General features: G+C 50.3%; 1 protein-coding gene across 2 annotated transcripts in view; it reads right to left on the bottom strand.

Moving 5' to 3' along the window:
* The window catches only part of LOC147084211 (uncharacterized), a 72,909-nt gene that overhangs the window by 22,088 nt on the left and 29,966 nt on the right, over positions 1-20,855 (bottom strand). The window contains exon 4 of one of the 2 annotated variants that reach the window (XM_085979484.1): positions 6,455-8,669. The exons of the other annotated variant lie outside the window; for it this stretch is intronic. Coding sequence (XP_085835610.1) covers positions 6,923-8,560 — 1,638 coding nt within the window. The 5' untranslated portion in view covers positions 8,561-8,669 and the 3' untranslated portion in view covers positions 6,455-6,922. Of the gene's footprint in view, positions 1-6,454; positions 8,670-20,855 lie in introns of those variants that run through there. 2 annotated transcript variants of the gene reach the window in all.

Below are 20,855 nucleotides of genomic sequence, written 5' to 3'. Positions count from 1 at the left end.
ATTCATTGACCAATTATGGTCAACAATATAAATACAACAATAAATTTTACAGGTAAATCAATAATATTTACAGTACAAACTGCAACTGTTTAATAAACCAAGAATCCGTACACACCAGTCCAACTGGCATCGTTCAATCATTCATTCCTCCATTCCTCCATTCGTTCACTCAAGCGTAAGTTCCATTGTGCATGACTGCGTACATGTGTGTCATTTCTATCTGCGTGCATGCGTGCATTCGTTCATCCGTCCGGCAGGCTTCACGCTCACCAAGCGGGCCTTCATCCTGGGGAGCAGGCCCTTCATTCGGTCGAACATAAGTTCCATTGTGTATGCGTGCGTATCATTTGTCGACCTGTGTGCATGCGTGCGTTCGTTCATCCGTCCAGCAGGCCTCACACTCACCGAGTGACCCCCATCCTGGGGAGCGAGGGCCCTTCATTCGGTCGAACGTAAGTTCCATTGTGTATGTGTGCGTATCATTTGCCTACCTGTGTGCATGCGTGCGTTCGTTCATCCATCCGGCAGGCCTCACACTCACCGAGTGACTCCCGTCCTGAGGAAAGAGGGCCCCTTCATTCGGTCGAACGTAAGTTCCATTGTGTATGCGTGCGTGTGTGCATATATTTGTATCCGCATGCGTGTGTTCACTAGAACATTCGTTCGTTCGATTAAGGAAGGATTTAACACTAAATAACACCACAATATACAAAGTCCTACAACCATATCAAAAAATCACTTAAGACTTCAAGTAAACTACTTTTAAACAGAACCCGAAACTTCTTCAAAAAACAAGTAATACCAGTTCAACGCCAGTCCTATTGGCACTCTAATAACTCCTCCTCATCACTTGATGTTATCCAACCATATAATGTCATAATCCTTATCCACAGTCTTCAACCTTTCCACAGAAAAGAAGCCGACCACTTTCTCAAATCCCGTAAAAGAGGAAAACGAGCACTCAAATTTCCTTCTTCTTGCTGTAATCACTCACAGGACCCAGCCATCAAGACATTGGTTATTCCTTGCTGATATACCTTGTTTTGTCTTTTATTTTCCTTTTATCCTTTTTCACTTGTATCCCGTTCTCTTTTCCCATCTTATGGCTGTTCAAGCACCAGACTATAGATAGGAACAGTCTGTCTTTCCCCCACCAAAATGGCAGCGCACAAACCCGATCCCATCGCCGAAACAAAGCCTCACAGCTGCCACCAGACGAAGCACAGGCGGGGCCGCTGGAACTCATTCGGGCCGGAGACCGTTCTTCAACTTTAGAAACCGTGCAGCATGCTCACCCACAGCATCTCCCGACTCCACTTCTGTTGACCAGCCGCTCCACCCTGGGCCCCCCGGCTGGGGTCCTCCACCGTGGGCCCCCCACCTGGGGTCCTCCGTGCTGGGCCTCCCGCCTAGGACACTCTCCTCTGGGTCCTCCGTGCTTGGCCCCCCGCCTGGGGTCCTCAATGCTGGGCCTCCCGCCTGGGGTCCTCCATGCTGGGCCTCCCACCTGGGGTCCTCCATGCTGGGCCTCCCGCCTGGGGTCCTCCATGCTGGGCCAACCGCCTGGGGTCCTCCGTGCTGGGCCTCCCACTTGGGGTCTCCATGCTGGGCCACGCGCCTGGGGTCCTCCATGCTGGGCCTCCCGCCTGGGGTGCTCCGTGCTGGGCCTCCCGCCTAGGACACTCTCTTCTGGGTCCTCCGTGCTGGGCCACCCGCCTGGGATCCTCTGTGCTGGGCCTCCCGCCTGGGGTCCTCCGTGCTGGGCCTCCCGCCTGGGGTCCTCCGTGCTGGGCCTCCCGCCTGGGGTCCTCCGTGCTGGGCCTCCCGCCTGGGGTCCTCCGTGCTGGGCCTCCCACCTGGGGTCCTCCGTGCTGGGCCTCCCGCCTGGGGCCCTCCGTGCTGGGCCTAACGCCTGGGGCCCTCCGTGCTGGGCCTCCCGCCTGGGGTCCTCCGTGCTGGGCCTCACATCTCGGGTCCTCCGTGCTGGGACTCCCGCCTAGGACACTCTCCTCTGGGTCTTCCACCCTGGGCCTTCTGCACTGGGCCCTCCGCACTGGCATTCCCCGTGAGCAGCCGGGGTGTGGAGCAGCCCGTTCACACAGCACCGAGCAGAGCTGAGCTGCTGAGAATCTCACAGCCTCCCCTGGGGTTCATTAACCCGCTCCCTGAGCTCTCTCACCTGATGTGTCAGCGGCAGCTGCCAAGGTCCGCGCATGCTCAGCTCACACTGCCCGGGTGTTTGACGGGAGCTTCCGACCAATAGGGAGCCGGCGGCAGGTCAACCAGCCAATCGGGGAACACGAGGGGCGGGACTAGCGGCACCCACTGGGCGGGGCTGGAGGAGCGAGCGGGCGGCGGGTCCTCCAACCAATCGGGGAGCCCGAGGGGCGGGACTAGCGCCGGCTGATTGTCTGATCTGCAGGGCAGCGAGTTTCTCCAGTCCCTTGTTCAGGGCCCGGGGCCCGGGGAGGCTGTGGGCCTTTATTCCCCGCATTGGACACAAGGCTCTTTGTCTCACAACACACTGACTCAGGTTTTAATAGACTTTTTAAATTCAACAATAAAAGCAGTTAAATCTCGTGGAACAAAATATTTAATATTTGGGAGTAAAAATACTGTTATTTTTCCTCTGTGGAATTTGTTAGTTTCAGACAATAACAACGATTTGTATTTATAGAACGTATTTAATGTAGTAAAATGTCCCAACATGCTTCATGGGAGCGTTATAAAACAAAATTTGACACCAGGTACAAACCAAGCATATTCCCATAAGGAGGAACGATGGGGCGTCCAAAGCTCAAGCTCCCTGGATGACAAAGGATGTAGACGTTAGAATAAAACAGAAAAAGATTTACGACAACTGTCAGGTACAGACTACAGTCAAAAACCAGGAGAATACAGAGAGTGGGGGGAAATTGAAAAAAGATATATGAAAGACCTGCATTTATATAGCGCCTTTCATGACCACCAGACATCTCAAAGCTCTTTACAGCCAATGAAGTACTTTTGAAGTGGAGTCATTGTTGTAATGTGGGAAACACGGCAGCCAATTTGTGCTCAGCAAGCTCCCACAAACAGCAATGTGATAATAACCAGGTAATCTGTTTTTGTTATGTTGGTTGAGGGATAAATATTGGCCAGGACACCAGGGATAACTCCCCTACTCTTCTTCAAAAGAGTGCCATGGGATCTTTTACAACCACCTGAGAGAGCAGACGGGGCCTCAGTTTAAAGTCTCATCAGAAACAGTGCAGCACTCCCTCAGCACTGCACTGGAGTGTCAGCCTAGCTTTATGTACTCAAGTCCCTGGAGTGGGACTAGAACCCACAACCTTCTGACTCAGAAGAGAAAGTGTGCTACCCACTGAGCCACAGCTGACACAAGGGAGAGAAGACAAGAAAAGATTAGTGGGTAATGTAAAAGGGAACCCAAAAATCTTTTATAAACATATGAAAAGTAAAAGGATAGTTAAAGGAATGGTGGGGCCGATTAGGGACCAAATAGGAGCTCATCATACGGAGGCAGAGGGCGTGGCTGAGGTACTGAATGAGTACTTAGCATCTGTCTTCACAAAAGAAGAGGATGAAGTTAATGTCGCAGTAGAGGAGGGGGGAGTAGAGAAATGGGATAAAAATGGATAGAAAGGAGGTGCTAAATAGGTTGTCATCACTCAAAGTTAACAAGTCACCCAGTCCAGGTGGTTGCATCCTAGATTGCAGAGGGAAGCTAGGGTGGAGATAGCAGAAGCTCCGACCACAATCTTTCAATCTCCCTCAGATATATGGGAGTGGTGCCAGAGGACTGGAGGATTGCAAATGTTACACCCTGTTTGAAAAAGGGAAGAGGGATAAACCTGGTAACTACAGGCCAATCAGTCTAATGTCAGTGGTGTAGGTGGGCATCCTTTACCTGGTTTACGGTAATTGACCTGGTCAGGCAGCCTTTGCCACTGCACTGTGACCAATTCCAATCAGCGGTTTTGAATCGCTAACCCCCCCCCCCTCCAGTTCTGACTTGAGGAACTTATAATTAATGATATATTAAAAACGGACAAATGGTCTGGATGCAAGAAAGTGAAATTTTATTAAAACTAAAGAAACTACACCACACGATCAAAGTAATCACGGTAAAATTGCTTAACAGGGGAAGGCAGACGGCAAAAACGAGGGATAAATGGCTACAATGTTAACCTTACAATCTTAGCAACATTTGCCTTAAATTACCACCCCTTTACTTCTCACTAGATTGTCTTGCTAGTGCGTCAAAACCTTGCTCACCTGCAGTCCAAAGAGTAAGAGACAAAAAAGGGGGCAGAGGACTTCCTGGGCTTAATCTTTATACCCTGAGAGTCCCTGCTGTTTTCGCGCCGAAAAGGTCCGTGCGCAATTTCACGTCGAAAAGTCCGAATACACAAGAGAAGGGCTTTTAACTTCCTCCATTCATACATGGAGACATCACGTAGTAGAGTCAATTTCAGTGAATGGATGTGTGTAAACAACCCATTGTGCTTGCTGTCCGATGATTGGCTGATTCAAACGGGCTACTCCCCAGTGTAAACAAGCAGCTTGTAGGTTACCGGACCCGCCCAATATCACAGGGTGACTGACAGCTCGGGCTCCATTCAAACTTACTACAGGGCAGCGCTGAGCTTTTCATATGCTAACAGCCTGTCTGTCCTTTTCTGCTGCCTTTTAAAATTCTGTTTCCATGAGGTCTGTTCAGCCATTTTTATGCCCTGGGCAATTTAAACAGTCCAAAACTCAAGAGTACATCTTTTAATAAAATGTACAATCTTAAAGTGTGCGATTTTCACAAAGTTCTTTGATTCCAGTGTCCAAGTGCTGCCGAGCTTACGAGCTTTTTAACGCAGCCTTTTCCGGTTCTGGGTCTGTTTTAAAACATTGTCCAACCCAGAGACAATTTAAATCACACAAGTCTTCGTCCACAATGTGGATTAATATTTCCCAATCTTCGGGGGCTGAGGCGATTTTGCGACCCCTACAGTGGTGGGTGAACGACTAGAGGCCATTGTCAAGGACAAAATTAATTCTCACTTGGACAAGCATGGGTTAATAAGGGGCAGCCAATATGGATTTGTTAAAGGTAAATCGTGTCTCATTAACCTGATTGAGTTCTCTGATGAAGTGACAGAGGGTTGATGAAGGTAGTGCATCAGATGTTGGATATATGGACTTTCAAAAGGCATTTGATAAAATACCACAGAAGAGACTTACTCTGAAAATAGAAGCAGAGGGAATGAAAGGGCTGATGGTAATTTGGGTATATAATTGGCTAAGGGAGAGGAGGCAGTGAGCAGTGCTGAGGGATGTTTTTCTGACTGGAGGGAGATATGCAGTGGGCTCCCCCAGGGGTCGGGATTAGGACCATTGCTTTTCTTGTTATATATAACTGACCTGGACTTGGGTATAGGTGAACAATTTCAAAGTTTACGGATGATACTATTTACTATGTTGCCAAGTTTTGTGAGTGTAGTAGTAGCAGACTTCAGAAGGACAGAGACAGACTGTGAAATGAGCAGACACAAGGCAGATGAAATTAAATGAGGATAAGTGTGAAGTGATGCACTTTGGGAGAAACAACAGGGAGAGGCCGTATAATCTAAATGGGACTATTTTGAGGGGGTGCAAGAGCAGAGGGACCTGGGGGTCCATATTCACAAGTCTTTGAAAGTGCCACAGCAAGTTGGTGAGGCGGTTCAGAAAGCGTATGGGATACTTGGCTTGGTAAATAGTGCCATTGAATACAAAAACAAGGAAGTTACACTAAACCTTTACAAATCACTAGTTAGGAACATAGGACAGGAGGAGGCCATTCAGCCCCTCGAGCCTGTTCCGCCATTCAATGAGATCATGGTTGATCTGTGACCTAACTCCATACACCCGCCTTTGGCCCATATCCCTTAATACCTTTGGTTAACAAAAACCTATCAATCTCAGATTGAAAATTAACAATTGATCGAGCATCAATTGCTGTTTGCGGAAGAGAGTTCCAAACCTCTACCACCCTGTGTGTGTAGAAGTGTTTCCTAATTTCACTCCTGAAAGGTCTGGCTCTAATTTTTAGACTATGCCCCCAGTCCTAGAATCCCCAACCAGCGGAAATAGTTTCTCTCTATCTACCCTATCTGTTCCCCTTAATATCCTGAAAACTTCGATCAGATCACCCCTTAACTTTCTAAATTCCAGGGATTACAACCCTAGTTTGTGTAATCCCTCCTCGTAACTTAACCCTTGAAGTCCAGGTATCATTCTGGTAAACCTACGCTGCACTCCCTCCAAGGCCAATATATCCTTCCTAAGGTGTGGTGCCCAGAACTGCTCACAGTGCTCCAGGTGTGGTCTAACCAGGGTGTTGTACAGCTGCAGGGTTTTGGCCTCAGCTGGAGTCTTGTGTACAGTTCTGGGCACCACACTTTAGGAAGGATGTCAAGGCCTTGGAGAGGGTGCAGAGGAGGTTGACCAGGATGGTACCAGGGATGAGGGACTTCAGTTATGTGGAGAGATTGGAGAAGCTGGGATTGTTCCCCTTAGAGCAGAGAAGGTTAAGAGGAGACCTAATAGAGATGTTCAAAATGATGAGGGGATTTGATCGAGCAAGTAGAGAGAAACTGTTCACTCTGGCAAGTGGGTCGGTAACCAAAGGTCACAGATTTAAAATAGTTACTAAAAGAACTAGAGGTGAAATGAGGAGAATTGTTTTCATACAGAGGGTTGTTAAGATCTGGAACGCACCATCTGAAAGGATGTTGGAATCAGGTTCCACAGGAACTTTCAAACAGTAATTGGACGAGTCCTTGAAGAGGACTAGTTTGCAGAGTTCTGGGGATAAAGCTGGGGTGTGGGACTAAATTGGACAGCTCTTTCAAAGGCACGATGGGCCGAATCACCACCTTCTGTGCTGTTAGATTCTATGATCAGTGTGAAGTCGCTGGTGTCTCTTCAACTCCCCGGAGCTTTTAAAGCTCTTCCCACAGTCAGAACATTTAAAGGGCCTCTCGTCAGTGTGAACTCGCTGGTGCCCCTTCAGCTGCCCAAAGCTTTTAAAGCTCTTCCCACAGTCAGAACATTTAAAGGGCCTCTCGTCAGTGTGAACTCGCTGATGTGTCAGCAGGTTGGATGAATTAGCGAATCCCTTCCCACACACGGAGCAGGTGAACGGCCTCTCCCCAGTGTGAACTCGCTGGTGTACCAGCAGGCAGGATGACAGAGTGAATCCCTTCCCACACACAGAGCAGGTGAATGGTCTCTCCCCAGTGTGAACTCGCTGATGTACCAGCAGGTTGGATGACTGAGTGAATCCCTTCCCACACATGGAGCAGGTAAACGGCCTCTCCCCAGTGTGTAGGTGTTGGTGTTTCTTGAGCTCATCGGAACTTTTAAAACTCTTCCCACACTCAAAACATTTAAAGGGTCTCTCGTTAGTGTGAACTCGCTGGTGCCCCTTCAGCTCCCTGGAGCTTTGAAAGCTCTTCCCACAGTCAGGACATTGAAAGGGTCTCTCGTCAGTGTGAACTCGCTGGTGTTTCAGCAGGGTGGATGACTGAGTGAATCCCTTCCCACACACGGAGCAGGTGAATGGTCTCTCCCCAGTGTGAACTCGCTGATGTACCAGCAGGTCGAATGACCGAATGAATCCCTTCCCACACACGCAGCAGGTGAATGGCCTCTCCCCAGTGTGTAGGTGTTGGTGTCTCTTCAACTCCCCGGAGCTTTTAAAGCTCATCCCACAGTCAGAACATTTAAAGGGTCTCTCGTCCGTGTGAACTCGCTGGTGTACCAGCAGGTAGGATGAATTAGTGAATCCCTTCCCACACACGGAGCAGGTGAACGGTCTCTCCCCAGTGTGTAGGAGCCAGTGTCCCTTCAGCTTCTGGGGGCATTTAAAGCTCTTCCCACAGTCAGAACATTTAAAAGGTCTGTCGTCAGTGTGAATAAGTTGGTGTTGCTTTAGTACCTTGAGGCTTTTAAAGCTCTTCCCACAGTCAGAACATTGAAATGGTCTCTCATCAGTGTGAATAAGTTGGTGTTGCTTTAGTACCTTGGGGCTTTTAAAGCTCTTCCCACAGTCAGAACATTGAAATGGTCTCTCATCAGTGTGAATACGTTGGTGTTGCTTTAGTACCTTGGGGCTTTTAAAGCTCTTCCCACAGTCAGAACATTGAAATGGTCTCTCATCAGTGTGAACTCCCTGGTGTCCCTTCAGATACCGAGCGCTTGTAAAGCTCTTCCCACAGTCAGAACATTGAAATGGTCTCTCCTCAGTGTGAACTCCCTGGTGTGTTTGCAGGTGGGATGAACAAACAAATCCCTTTCCACACACGGAGCAGGTGAACAGACTGTCCCTGGTGTGACTGCCCCGTTGAACTTCCAATGCAGACGGGGAACTGAAGCCCTTCCCGCCGTCCCCACCTTTACCCGGTTTCTCCCCGGTGTGACGGTGCACGTGTCTCACCAGGTCAGGCGATCGGCTGAATCCGCGTCCACACACCGAACACGTGTGCGGTTTGTCTGCGTTGCGATCCCTGCTCTCTCCTTCCATGTGCAAAGGCCGATGATATTCAGGTCCTGATGAATCCAGCGACTCTGTCAGATCTTGACGCGATGTTTGGTCTGAGCTTCCCGCCTGTAACTGCTCCACTTTTATAACCCTGTAAATTGAGATCAGAAAAGGATCAGAGGCAAACTGTTGTTTAATTTTCCCCTTTCCGAACCTAGGGGCAGTGAAGCTGATTTTCAGGCCCCAGCTGCTGCACAGGTTGGTTGAAAGGATCAGCAGTAATGGCGGCTGTAATACGCACAAGGCCCCGGCTCTGCAGAAAGTGCTCTGTTGACTCTGAGTCCCGCGCATGTGCTCATGGCCCCCGCGCTCTCCCTCCTGCTCTACAATCGCCCGTCCCGATCGGTCCGCAACACGCATGCTCAGCACACAAAACCCCGCGGTTGGAACATCGGGCGTGCATGCGGAGCCGCAACATCTGGTACGCATGCGCGGCTCAGGTGGGGGCGAGTCGGTGTTTCGCCTCAGCCGCCAGGGAGGTGCGCATGCGCAGGACGACCCAACATTCTTCCCGTCAGCAATCACTCCCTCGTTTCTTTAATAAAAACAGAAAATGCTGGAAATACTCAGCAGGTCAGGCAGCATCTGTAGAGAGAGAAACAGAGTTAACGTTTCAGGTCGATGACCATTCGTCAGAACTGCTTGCTCTTTAGTGTCAGCCAGTGGCTCAGTGGGCAGCACTCTCGCCTCTGAGTCAGAAAGTTGTGGGTTCATAGTCCCACTCCAGAGACTTGAGCACAAAAATCCAGGCTGACACTCCAGTGCAGTGCTGAGGGAGTGCGGCACTGTCGGAGGTGCCGTCTTTCGGATGAGATGTTAAATTGAGGCCCTGTTTGCTCTCTCAAGTGGATGTAAAAGATCCCATGGGATTATTTCAGGAAAGAAAGACTTGCATTTATATAGTGCCACCAGATATCCTAAAGTGCTTTACAGCCAATGAAGTACTACAATGAAGTAGTCACTGTTGTAATGTGGGAAAGAGCAGGGGAATTATCCCCAGTGTCCGAGCCAATGTTTCTCCCTCAATCAACATAAAAAAATGATAGGTTATCTGGTCATTAGCACAGTGCTGTTTGTGGGAGCTTGCTGTGCGCTAATTGACTGCCGCATTTCCTACATTACAACAGTGACTACATTGCAAAAGTACTTCATTGGCTGTAAAGTACTTTGGGACGTCTGGTGGTGGTGAAAGGCGCTATATAAATGCAAGTCTTTCTTTCTTCACTGGTCTCACCAGCGACCTCTTCTGGCGGTTGGTTGTTTGACAGACGAGAGTCCGCGCATGCGCACAGGGAGCGGCGGTTTGGGCCGAGTCCGGCACAGCGACCCCTCCCAGTCAGCAAGGGTAATGACCGCGTATGCCCAGAGGAGACCAACCCCCCGTCCTCCACTCGGAGCTGCGCCTGCGCACTCGGATCCTGCCGGACGGAGTCGGCGCGGGGCCATTCCGGGGAAAGGCCTTGGTGTCGGTTCCAGAGTCGCGATGGGTGACGCGAAGTGAGTTTTCTCCGCTCCGATTGGGTGGAGAATGGCGCGGGGTGGATCGGGAGAGAATCGAGAGAAATAGAAAAACCTCAGAGTCCGCGAGGCCCCGGACCGAGCGGCGGCACTTGGACGGTGCACGTGATCTCCTCGGGGACACGTCACCCGGGCCCGCGGCCTGATTGACGGCAGCTTCCGACCAATAGGGAGCGAGCGGGGCGGGGCTGGAGGAGCGAGCCGGCGGCGGGTCCTCCAACCAATCGGGGAGCCCGAGGGGGCGGGACTATCAGCACCCAGTGGGCGGGGCTGGAGGAGCGAGCCGGCGGCGGGTCCTCCAACCAATCGGGGAGCCCGAGGGGCGGGGCTTGCGGCACCCAGCGGGCGGGGCTGGAGGAGCGAGCCGGCGGCGGGTCCTCCAACCAATCGGGGAGCCCAAGGGGCGGGACTAGCGCCGGCTGATTGTCTGATCCGCAGGGCAGCGAGTTTCTCCAGTCCCTTGTTCAGGGCCCGGGGCCAGGGGAGGCTGTGGGCCTTTATTCCCCGCATTGGACACAAGGCTCTTTATCTCAGGCATAGGGTGACGTCGCACTGAAACTTTCCGTCCTCCTTTACAAAGATGGCTGCCGTTAACCTGGGCCTGTAAGGGGAAGAAATCCCCGCAACTGCAAACAAGGGATCTTCAGGTTGTTATTCGGGGCTTGCCTCCTGCACGAGTTGTTTATGAAGCCTCCCCACCCACCTACCGGTCCATTACTCCCTCCGTCGCGATTTTTACCCGCTGCACCATCGCGCTCCCGGCTTCAGCTCCTCTCCATCTCCAGTAACGCACTGCGCATGCTCAATATACCGACCCCTCCCGCGCCTGCGCGCTGGGCTCTTGTCGTCTGGGTGCGGCACGTGGTCCACCGCGGGGAATGCTGGGTAAAAGACCAGATTAGTGAATGGAACATGATTTACTGTGATCAGATTGAGGACTGAACCATGTTCATTCTAGTAGTCATGGTTTGTTTCTGCTGATCTTAATAACTCCTGTATCTGCGCTGGAGATTAATATTCTGTTTAAATAGTGAATAAATAAAGCTCGAGGAACAGCACCTCATCTTTCGATTTGGCACTTTACAGCCTTCTGGACTCAACATGGAGTTCAACAATTTCAGACTTGAACCCTTACTCCCATTTTTCATGCTGTATGATTTTGCCATCCCCATTTGCAACATTTTCCAAGACTCGGTTTCACAGCCACATCTCTTTCCTCAGCACCTGTCTCCGGTTCCAACTTATTCCACGTGGATTCCAACTGAACTTCCACCCTTCCTGTTTCAGATCCACCCAGGATAACTTTCCTGCCTCTTACCTTAGTAATATCTGTTACATCTCCAGCTTTTTCCAGTTCTGATGAAGGGTCCCAGACCTGAAACGTTAACTCTGTTTCTCTCTCCACGGATCCTGCCTGGCCTGCTGAGTATTTCCAGCATTTTCTGTTGTTATTTCAGTGAATAAATAAGCTTTGTTTCAAACACAGTGTGTCAAATATTTGATTTCTCCATGATAAGAGAAGACGAATTGATGTTCTGTTCCAGACTGTTTAATTTTTGGGCCTTTTCTTACTCTAGATTATTTCCGTTCTCATCTCATTTGCCTTCTACCACATCAAACCCCAAGCTTGCTCTGTTTACATAGAAACATAGAAGATAGGAGCAGGAGTAGGCCATTCGGCCCCTTGAGCCTGCTCCGCCATTCAATGAGATCATGGCTGATCATCCAAATTCAGTACCCGGTCCCTGCCTTCTCCCCATATCCCTTGATACCTTTAGCTCTAAGAAATATATCTAACTCCTTCTTGAATATATTTAAAGACTTGGCCTCAACCGCCTTCTGTGGTAGAGAATTCCACAGGTTCACCACTCTCTGGGTGAAGAAATTCTTCCTCATCTCTGTCCTAAATGGCTTACCCCTTATCCTTAGACTGTGACCCCTGGTTCTGGACTCTCCGACCATCAGGAACATTCTACCTACATCTAATTTGTCCAGACCTGTCAGAATTTTATAAGTTTCGATGAGATCCCCGCTCATTCTTCTAAACTCCAGCGAGTATAAGCCCAATCGACCCAATCTCTCCTCATACGTCATTCCTGCCATCCCAGGGATCAGCCTTGTGAATCTTCGCTGAACTCCTTCCATGGCAAGAACATCCTTCCTCAGATAAGGCGACCAAAACTGCACACAGTACTCAAGGTGTGGTCTCACCAAGGCCCTGTACAACTGCAGCAGGACATCCTTGCTCCTGTACTCAAACCCTTTTGCTATGAAGGCCAACATACCATTTGCCTTCTTCACCGCCTGCTACACCTGCATGCTTACCTTCAACGACTGGTGCACAAGGACACCCTGGTCTCGTTGCACTTCCCCTTCTCCCAATCTATTGCCATTCAGATAACAGTCTGCCTTTCTGTTTTTGACACCAAAGTGGATAACCTCGCATTTATCCACGTTATATTGCATCTGCTATGCTTCTGCCCAATCACCCAACCTCTGGGATCTCAGAAAACACCATGAATATACAACTGGTGGATTTGACTGCTGTTTTACAATCATAATTCTCCATTTGTGTGTGTGCCCGTGCATTATAACTATCAATCAGCAGCCTTTCCTTTCCCCACTGTGGAAATGTAAAAGCGATTGTTAATTCAGTACCAGTTTGAGACTTTGTAAAATTCAGTACTTTGCTGTTTCACTGACGCTGCCACTAGTGTAATAAACACACAACAGCAACAGAGGGGCAAGGAGAATGTATGAGAAATGATTAGTGGTAACATAATAGGGAACACCAACACCTTTCATAAACATATAAAGCGTGAAAGAATAGTCCAAGGAAAGGTGGAGCCGATTACTGACCAAAAAGGCAATCTTGTGGAAGCAGAGGACATGGCTGAGGTACTAAATTAACACTTTGTGTCCGTATTCACTAAAGGAGAGGATGCTGCCAATCATACAGTAAAGGAGGAGGTGGTAGAGAAATTGGACAGGGTATAAATCGATTAGGACGATGTACTAAAACGGTCGACAGGGCTCAAAGTAGAAATGTCACCCACTCTGCCACAATCTTCCAATCCTTGGATATGGGAAAGGTACCAGAGGACGGGAGGGCTGCAAACGTTACTTCCCTGTTCAAAAAAGGAGAGCGCGATGAACCAAATAACTACAGGCGACTCAGCTTAACATCGGTGTTATTTCCGAAACACAATTAACCGTCACTTGGAAGAACATGGGTTTATTAGCGACAGACAAAATGGATTTTATTTCAAGGCAAATCAAACCTGGCTGACTTGAATGAGCCAATGGATGAAATAGGAGAGGGTTGATGAAGGTAGTGAAGTTGATGTTCTGTTTCTGGACTTACAGAAGGCCTTTGATAAAGTACCTCATAATAGACTGGTGAACAAAATTGGAGCCAATGATATTAAAGGAGCAGTGGCAGCGTGGATACTAAATTGGTGAAGGGACAGAAAACAGACAGTAGTTGTGAACCGATATTGTTCACACTGGAGGGAAGTTTACAGTGTCCCCAGGGGGCGGGATTAGGACCACTGCTCTTTTGGATTTATTTCAGTGACATGGACTTAGGTATACAGGGCATAGTTTAAAAGTTTGTCGATGACACGAATCTCGGAAAAGTCGTAAACCGTGAGGAGGACAGCAGAAGACTTCAGGAGGAAATAGAGACACTGGTGAAATGGGCAGACACATGGCCGGTGAAATTTAATGCAGAGAAGTGTGAAATGCTGCATTTTGGAAGGAAGAATGAGGCGATGCAATTTAAACCAACTGGTACAATTTAAAGGGGTTGCAGGAACAGTAAAAATTGGGGGTATAGATACAGAAATCTTTGACAGTGGCAGGACAGGACGATAAGGCTTTTAGAAACGTATATGGGAGCATTGGCTTTATAAATAGAGGCACAGGAACATCGGAACAGGAGTAGGCCGCTCATTCGTTCCAGCTTGTTCCTCCATTCAATTCGATCATGGCTGAGCTGTATCTTAACTCCATCTCCCCGCCTTGGTTCCATATCCCTAAATACCATTGCCTAACACAAATCTATCAATCACAGTTTGTCATTTTCAATTGACCGAACCTCAACAGCTTCTTGAGGGCGAGTGTTCTAGATTTCCACTACACTGTGTCTGAAGAAATGCTTTGTAACATCACCCCTGAACGGCCTCGCTCTGCGGTTAAGGTTACGTGGACCCCTCGTTCTCTCTGCTCATCCACAGTTCCTAACTTCTAACATCACCCCTGAACGGCCTCGCTCTGCAGTTAAGGTTACGTGGACCCCTCGTTCTCTCTGCCCATCCACAGTTCCTAACTTCTAACATCACCCCTGAACGGCCTCGCTCTGCGGTTAAGGTTACGTGGACCCCTCGTTCTCTCTGCCCATCCACAGTTCCTAACTTCTAACATCACCCCTGAACGGCCTCGCTCTGCGGTTAAGGTTACGTGGACCCCTCGTTCTCTCTGCCCATCCACAGTTCCTAACTTCTAACATCACCCCTGAACGGCCTCGCTCTGCGGTTAAGGTTACGTGGACCCCTCGTTCTCTCTGCCCATCCACAGTTCCTAACTTCTAACATCACCCCTGAACGGCCGAGCTCTGCGGTTAAGGTTACGTGGACCCCTCGTTCTCTCTGCCCATCCACAGTTCCTAACATCACCCCTGAACGGCCTCGCTCTGCGGTTAAGGTTACGTGGACCCCTAGTTCTCTCTGCCCATCCACAGTTCCTAACTTCTAACATCACCCCTGAACGGCCTCGCTCTGCGGTTAAGGTTACGTGGACCCCTCGTTCTCTCTGCCCATCCACAGTTCCTAACTTCTAACATCACCCCTGAACGGCCTCGCTCTGCGGTTAAGGTTACGTGGACCCCTAGTTCTCTCTGCCCATCCACAGTTCCCAACTTCTAACCAGTTAGAACATTCTCTGATCGATCCTTTTTAGGTCCAACGTGAATGAGCTCATTTCTTTCTGAAGTGAGGGGATTGCGACAAACTCGCTCAATCCATTCCAGGAGGGTGGGTTCTCCGGCGTTCTGAATGTTATTTAATATTGGTGTCGCGAGTCTAACGCCCTCGAACGTATATGTGGATACGGTGTCAAGATGTAATGAGAGTGGGAGGAGGCTCCCATGGAGTATAAACACAGCATAGACCACTAGAGCCGAATGGACTGTTTCTCTGCTGCAGTTTCGATGTAAATCTAATCTGCCCCGAACTGTCACAAACTCCAATCTCTGTGACTGTGACCATGGTGTGTAACCCTTCCTTGTCCATCATTCACCTTCCCACAGCATTCGATATAGTCTCATCTGGCATCCTTTTCCATGTCATGGCCTCCACTGTCCATCCCATAAAACTGATCCTCATGTGCTTCCTGTCCTAGCTCCCCGATCGCAGATCGCAAATCTCCAGCAATGGGTTAACTTTTGTCTTTCTATCCACACCTATACTGTTGGCCAATATTGAACCGATGCTGCTGCTTCTGGTGCATAGTAACCGATTACTGTAGCGCCGGAGGCAGATTGGATTGTTTCAATATCTGCTTCTTGGGATTTGCTGGTGGATTGAAATCTCGGTGCCGAGATCGCCTCATCCGGCACCTCCATTGACGAGGCGAGGCTGCATCATAGACCCATAATATGATACAGCACAGGAGGTCATTCAGCCCGTCACACCGGTGCTGACTCTTTGGAAGAGCGATCCCATTATTACCACTGTCCCTCTCTTTCCCCATAGTCCTGTAAATGTTTTCCCTTCAAGTATTTATCCAATTCCCTTTTCAATGTTACCACAGAATCTGCTTCCTCCACCCTTTCGGGCAATGCATTCCAGATCTCACTAACTCGCTGTGTAACACAATGTTACCTCACCACCCTTTCAGGCAATGCATTCCAGATCTCACTAACTCGCTGTGTAACACAATGTTACCTCACCACCCTTTCGGACAATGCATTCCAGATCACACTAACTCGCTGTGTAACACAATGTTACCTCACCACCCTTTCGGGCAATGCATTCCAGATCTCACTAACTCGCTGTGTAACACAATGTTACCTCACCACCCTTTCGGACAATGCATTCCAGATCTCACTAACTCGCTGTGTAACACAATGTTACCTCACCACCCTTTCGGACAATGCATTCCAGATCACACTAACTCGCTGTGTAACGCAATGTTACCTCACCACCCTTTCGGACAATGCATTCCAGATCACACTAACTCGCTGTGTAACACAATGTTACCTCACCACCCTTTCGGGCAATGCATTCCAGATCTCACTAACTCGCTGTGTAACACAATGTTACCTCACCACCCTTTCGGGCAATGCATTCCAGATCACACTAACTCACTGTGTAACAATGTTACCTCACCACCCTTTCGGGCAATGCATTCCAGATCACACTAACTCGCTGTGTAACACAATGTTACCTCACCACCCTTTCGGACAATGCATTCCAGATCTCACTAACTCGCTGTGTAACACAATGTTACCTCACCACCCTTTCGGGCAATGCATTCCAGATCACACTAACTCGCTGTGTAACGCAATGTTACCTCACCACCCTTTCGGACAATGCATTCCAGATCACACTAACTCGCTGTGTAACACAATGTTACCTCACCACCCTTTCGGGCAATGCTTTCCAGATCTCACTAACTCGCTGTGTAACACAATGTTACCTCACCACCCTTTCGGACAATGCATTCCAGATCACACTAACTCGCTGTGTAACACAATGTTACCTCACCACCCTTTCGGACAATGCATTCCAGATCTCACTAACTCGCTGTGTAACACAATGTTACCTCACCACCCTTTCGGACAATGCATTCCAGATCACACTAACTCGCTGTGTAACACAATGTTACCTCACCACCCTCTCGGACAATGCATTCCAGATCACACTAACTCGCTGTGTAACACAATGTTACCTCACCACCCTTTCGGACAATGCATTCCAGATCACACTAACTCGCTGTGTAACACAATGTTACCTCACCACCCTTTCGGACAATGCATTCCAGATCTCACTAACTCGCTGTGTAACACAATGTTACCTCACCTCGCCTGTGGCTCTTTTTCCACTCACTTTAAATCTGCATCGTCTGGTTACTGACCCCTTCTGCCAATGGAAACAGTTCCTCCTTATTTACTCATCAAAACCAATCATGAGTTTCAACAGCTCTATAAAATCTTCGTTTAACCAACTCTGCTCTAAAGAGAACAAACCAGCCTCTCCCCAGAACTGAAGTCCCTGATCCTTAGTACAATTCTCTCAAATCTCTTCGGCACCGTCACCAAGGCCTTGATATCCTCCCTAAAGTGTGGTGCCCAGAATTGAAAACCAGACTCCAGCTGAGGCCTAACCAGTCTGTTCTAACAGTTGAACATCACTTCCTTGCTGTTATTCGCTATTCCTCCTGTAATAAAGCCGAGGACATGGCTCATGGTGTCAGCACTTGACTAATGAGCACTGTCGGAGGCGAGGACATTCACCACTGCTCCACTAACATTAACAGTGGTGTCACTTTAAGCAGATTGGTGACGCAATATCTTTAGGGGTCTTACACTATCTGGAAATGTCAAATACATAACTGGTTTGATCTGACTGCTGTTTTACAATTATAATTCTCCACGTGTGCGCGTGTCCCGCTGTGTGTCTAACAAACTCTCAGTCAGCGTCCTTCCCTTTCCCCACTGGGGAAATGTGAAAGCGATTCAGTCCCGGATCAGTAATTTCTCCAAACTTAAGTTGATGTTATTCGCCGGCATTAAGTTATAACCCAATTTGAGACCTTGTAAGATGGGAGTTTTCTGCTGTTTGACACACGCAGACTCTGGTATAATAAACACACGACAACAACAGCAGCACCGTAGGGAATCAAGCTGAATACAGAAAGTACAGAGGAGAAATCAAAAACAAACTAAGAGGGGCACGGAAAAACTGAGGAAAGATTAGTGGGAATAGAATAGGGAACATTAAAATCTTTCTTAAACATGTAAAGCCTAAAAGGAGAGTCAATGGAAAGGTGCGATGATTAAGGAGCAAAAGGGCAATCTTCTGGTGGATGCAGTGGGCATGGCTGAGGTACTGAATGAGTACTTTGCATCTGCCTTCACTAAAGAAGAGGATGCTGCCAATGTTACAGTGAAGGAGAGGGTGGTAGTGAAATTGGACAGGATATAAATAGACCAAGAGGATGTAGTGAAACAGTTGACAGCGCTCAAAGTGGAAGTGTCATGGTCTGGATGGGATGCATCCTGGGTTACTGAGAGAAGGAAGGCTCTGGCCACAATCTTTGAATCCTCCTTGGATAGGGGAGTGGTGCCACAGGACTGGGGATTTGCAAATGTTACCCCCTCGTTTAAAAACAGAGCGTGTGGTAAACCAATGATCTACAGGTGAATCAGTCTAGCGCTGGTGTTCAGGAACCTTCTGGAGATAAATCATTGAGAACCTGCTAAGATATCATCCCTCCTTACAGCAGTAATTGACTCCTTGATTAATATTGCAACACCCCCTCCTCTTTTACACCCCCCTCTGTCTTGCCTGAAGATTCTATACCCTGGAATACTGAGCTGCCAGTCCTGCCCCTCCCTCAACCATGTCTCTGTGATAACAAAATCATACTCCCATGTGTTCATCAACACCTTGAATTCATCTGCTTTACTCGCAAGACTCCTTGCATTAAAATAAATGCCATCCAGCCTTGCCATACTCCCTTGTGCCGTTACATATTTGCTCTGCCTTCCAGGCTGACTTGTTTTTTCCTCTATATTTGGCTGTGCATCACCCTCTACTGTAGCTCCACTCTGTATCCCATCCCCCTGCCAAGTTAGTTTAAACTCCCAACAGTACTAACAAACCTCCCTGCAAGGATGTTGGTCCCGTTCCGATTCAGGTGCAACCCGTCCGACTTGTACAGGTCCCACCTTCCCCAGAAACAGAGCCAGTGATCCAGGAAACTAAAGCCCTCCCTCCTGCACCAACTCTTCAGCCACGCATTCATCTGCTCTATCCACCTATTCCTATTTTCTCACTAGCACGTGGCACCGGGAGTAATCCAGTTCGGGGGAGAGCAGCAGCGGAGGAGGAGCCCGGCTTAAAAACCGGCGCCAAGGCAGAGGCCCGACCAGTTCGGGGGAGAGCAGCAGCGGAGGAGGAGCCCGGCTTAAAAACCGGCGCGAAGGCAGAGGCCCGACCAGTTCGGGGGAGAGCAGCAGCAGAGGAGGAGCCCGGCTTAAAAACCGGCGCGAAGGCAGAGGCCCGACCAGTTCGGGGGAGAGCAGCAGCGGAGGAGGAGCCCGGCTTAAAAACCGGCGCCAAGGCAGAGGCCCGACCAGTTCGGGGGAGAGCAGCAGCGGAGGAGGAGCCCGGCTTAAAAACCGGCGCCAAGGCAGAGGCCCGACCAGTTCGGGGGAGAGCAGCAGCGGAGGAGGAGCCCGGCTTAAAAACCAGCGCCAAGGCAGAGGCCCGACCAGTTCGGGGGAGAGCAGCAGCGGAGGAGGAGCCCGGCTTAAAAACCGGCGCCAAGGCAGAGGCCCGACCAGTTCGGGGGAGAGCAGCAGCGGAGGAGGAGCCCGGCTTAAAAACCGGCGCCAAGGCAGAGGCCCGACCAGTTCGGGGGAGAGCAGCAGCGGAGGAGGAGCCCGGCTTAAAAACCGGCGCCAAGGCAGAGGCCCGACCAGTTCGGGGGAGAGCAGCAGCAGAGGAGGAGCCCGGCTTAAAAACCGGCGCGAAGGCAGAGGCCCGACCAGTTCAGGGGAGAGCAGCAGCGGAGGAGGAGCCCGGCTTAAAAACCGGCGCCAAGGCAGAGGCCCGACCAGTTCGGGGGAGAGCAGCAGCGGAGGAGGAGCCCGGCTTAAAAACCGGCGCGAAGGCAGAGGCCCGACCAGTTCGGGGGAGAGCAGCAGCGGAGGAGGAGCCCGGCTTAAAAACCGGCGCCAAGGCAGAGGCCCGACCAGTTCAGGGGAGAGCAGCAGCGGAGGAGGAGCCCGGCTTAAAAACCGGCGCCAAGGCAGAGGCCCGACCAGTTCGGGGGAGAGCAGCAGCGGAGGAGGAGCCCGGCTTAAAAACCGGCGCGAAGGCAGAGGCCCAACCAGTTCGGGGGAGAGCAGCAGCGGAGGAGGAGCCCGGCTTAAAAACCGGCGCCAAGGCAGAGGCCCGACCAGTTCGGGGGAGAGCAGCAGCGGAGGAGGAGCCCGGCTTAAAAACCGGCGTGAAGGCAGAGGCCCGACCAGTTCGGGGGAGAGCAGCAGCGGAGGAGGAGCCCGGCTTAAAAACCGGCGCCAAGGCAGAGGCCCGACCAGTTCGGGGGAGAGCAGCAGCGGAGGAGGAGCCCGGCTTAAAAACCGGCGCCAAGGCAGAGGCCCGACCAGTTCGGGGGAGAGCAGCAGCGGAGGAGGTGAGCCCGGTATAAAAACTGGCGCGAAGGCAGAGGCCCGACCAGTTCGGGGGAGAGCAGCAGCGGAGGAGGAGCCCGGTATAAAAACCAGCGCCAAGGCAGAGGCCCGACCAGTTCGGGGGAGAGCAGCAGCGGAGGAGGAGCCCGGCTTAAAAACCGGCGCGAAGGCAGAGGCCCGACCAGTTCGGGGGAGAGCAGCAGCGGAGGAGGAGCCCGGCTTAAAAACCGGCGCCAAGGCAGAGGCCCGACCAGTTCAGGGGAGAGCAGCAGCGGAGGAGGAGCCCGGCTTAAAAACCAGCGCCAAGGCAGAGGCCCGACCAGTTCGGGGGAGAGC

This window comes from Somniosus microcephalus, unplaced genomic scaffold (genome assembly GCF_052327205.1).
Source record: "Somniosus microcephalus isolate GS21.2 unplaced genomic scaffold, FLI_Smic_1.0 unresolved_chr9, whole genome shotgun sequence".
Lineage (NCBI taxonomy): Eukaryota > Metazoa > Chordata > Chondrichthyes > Squaliformes > Somniosidae > Somniosus > Somniosus microcephalus.
This window is presented reverse-complemented; position numbering and strand designations above follow the sequence as displayed.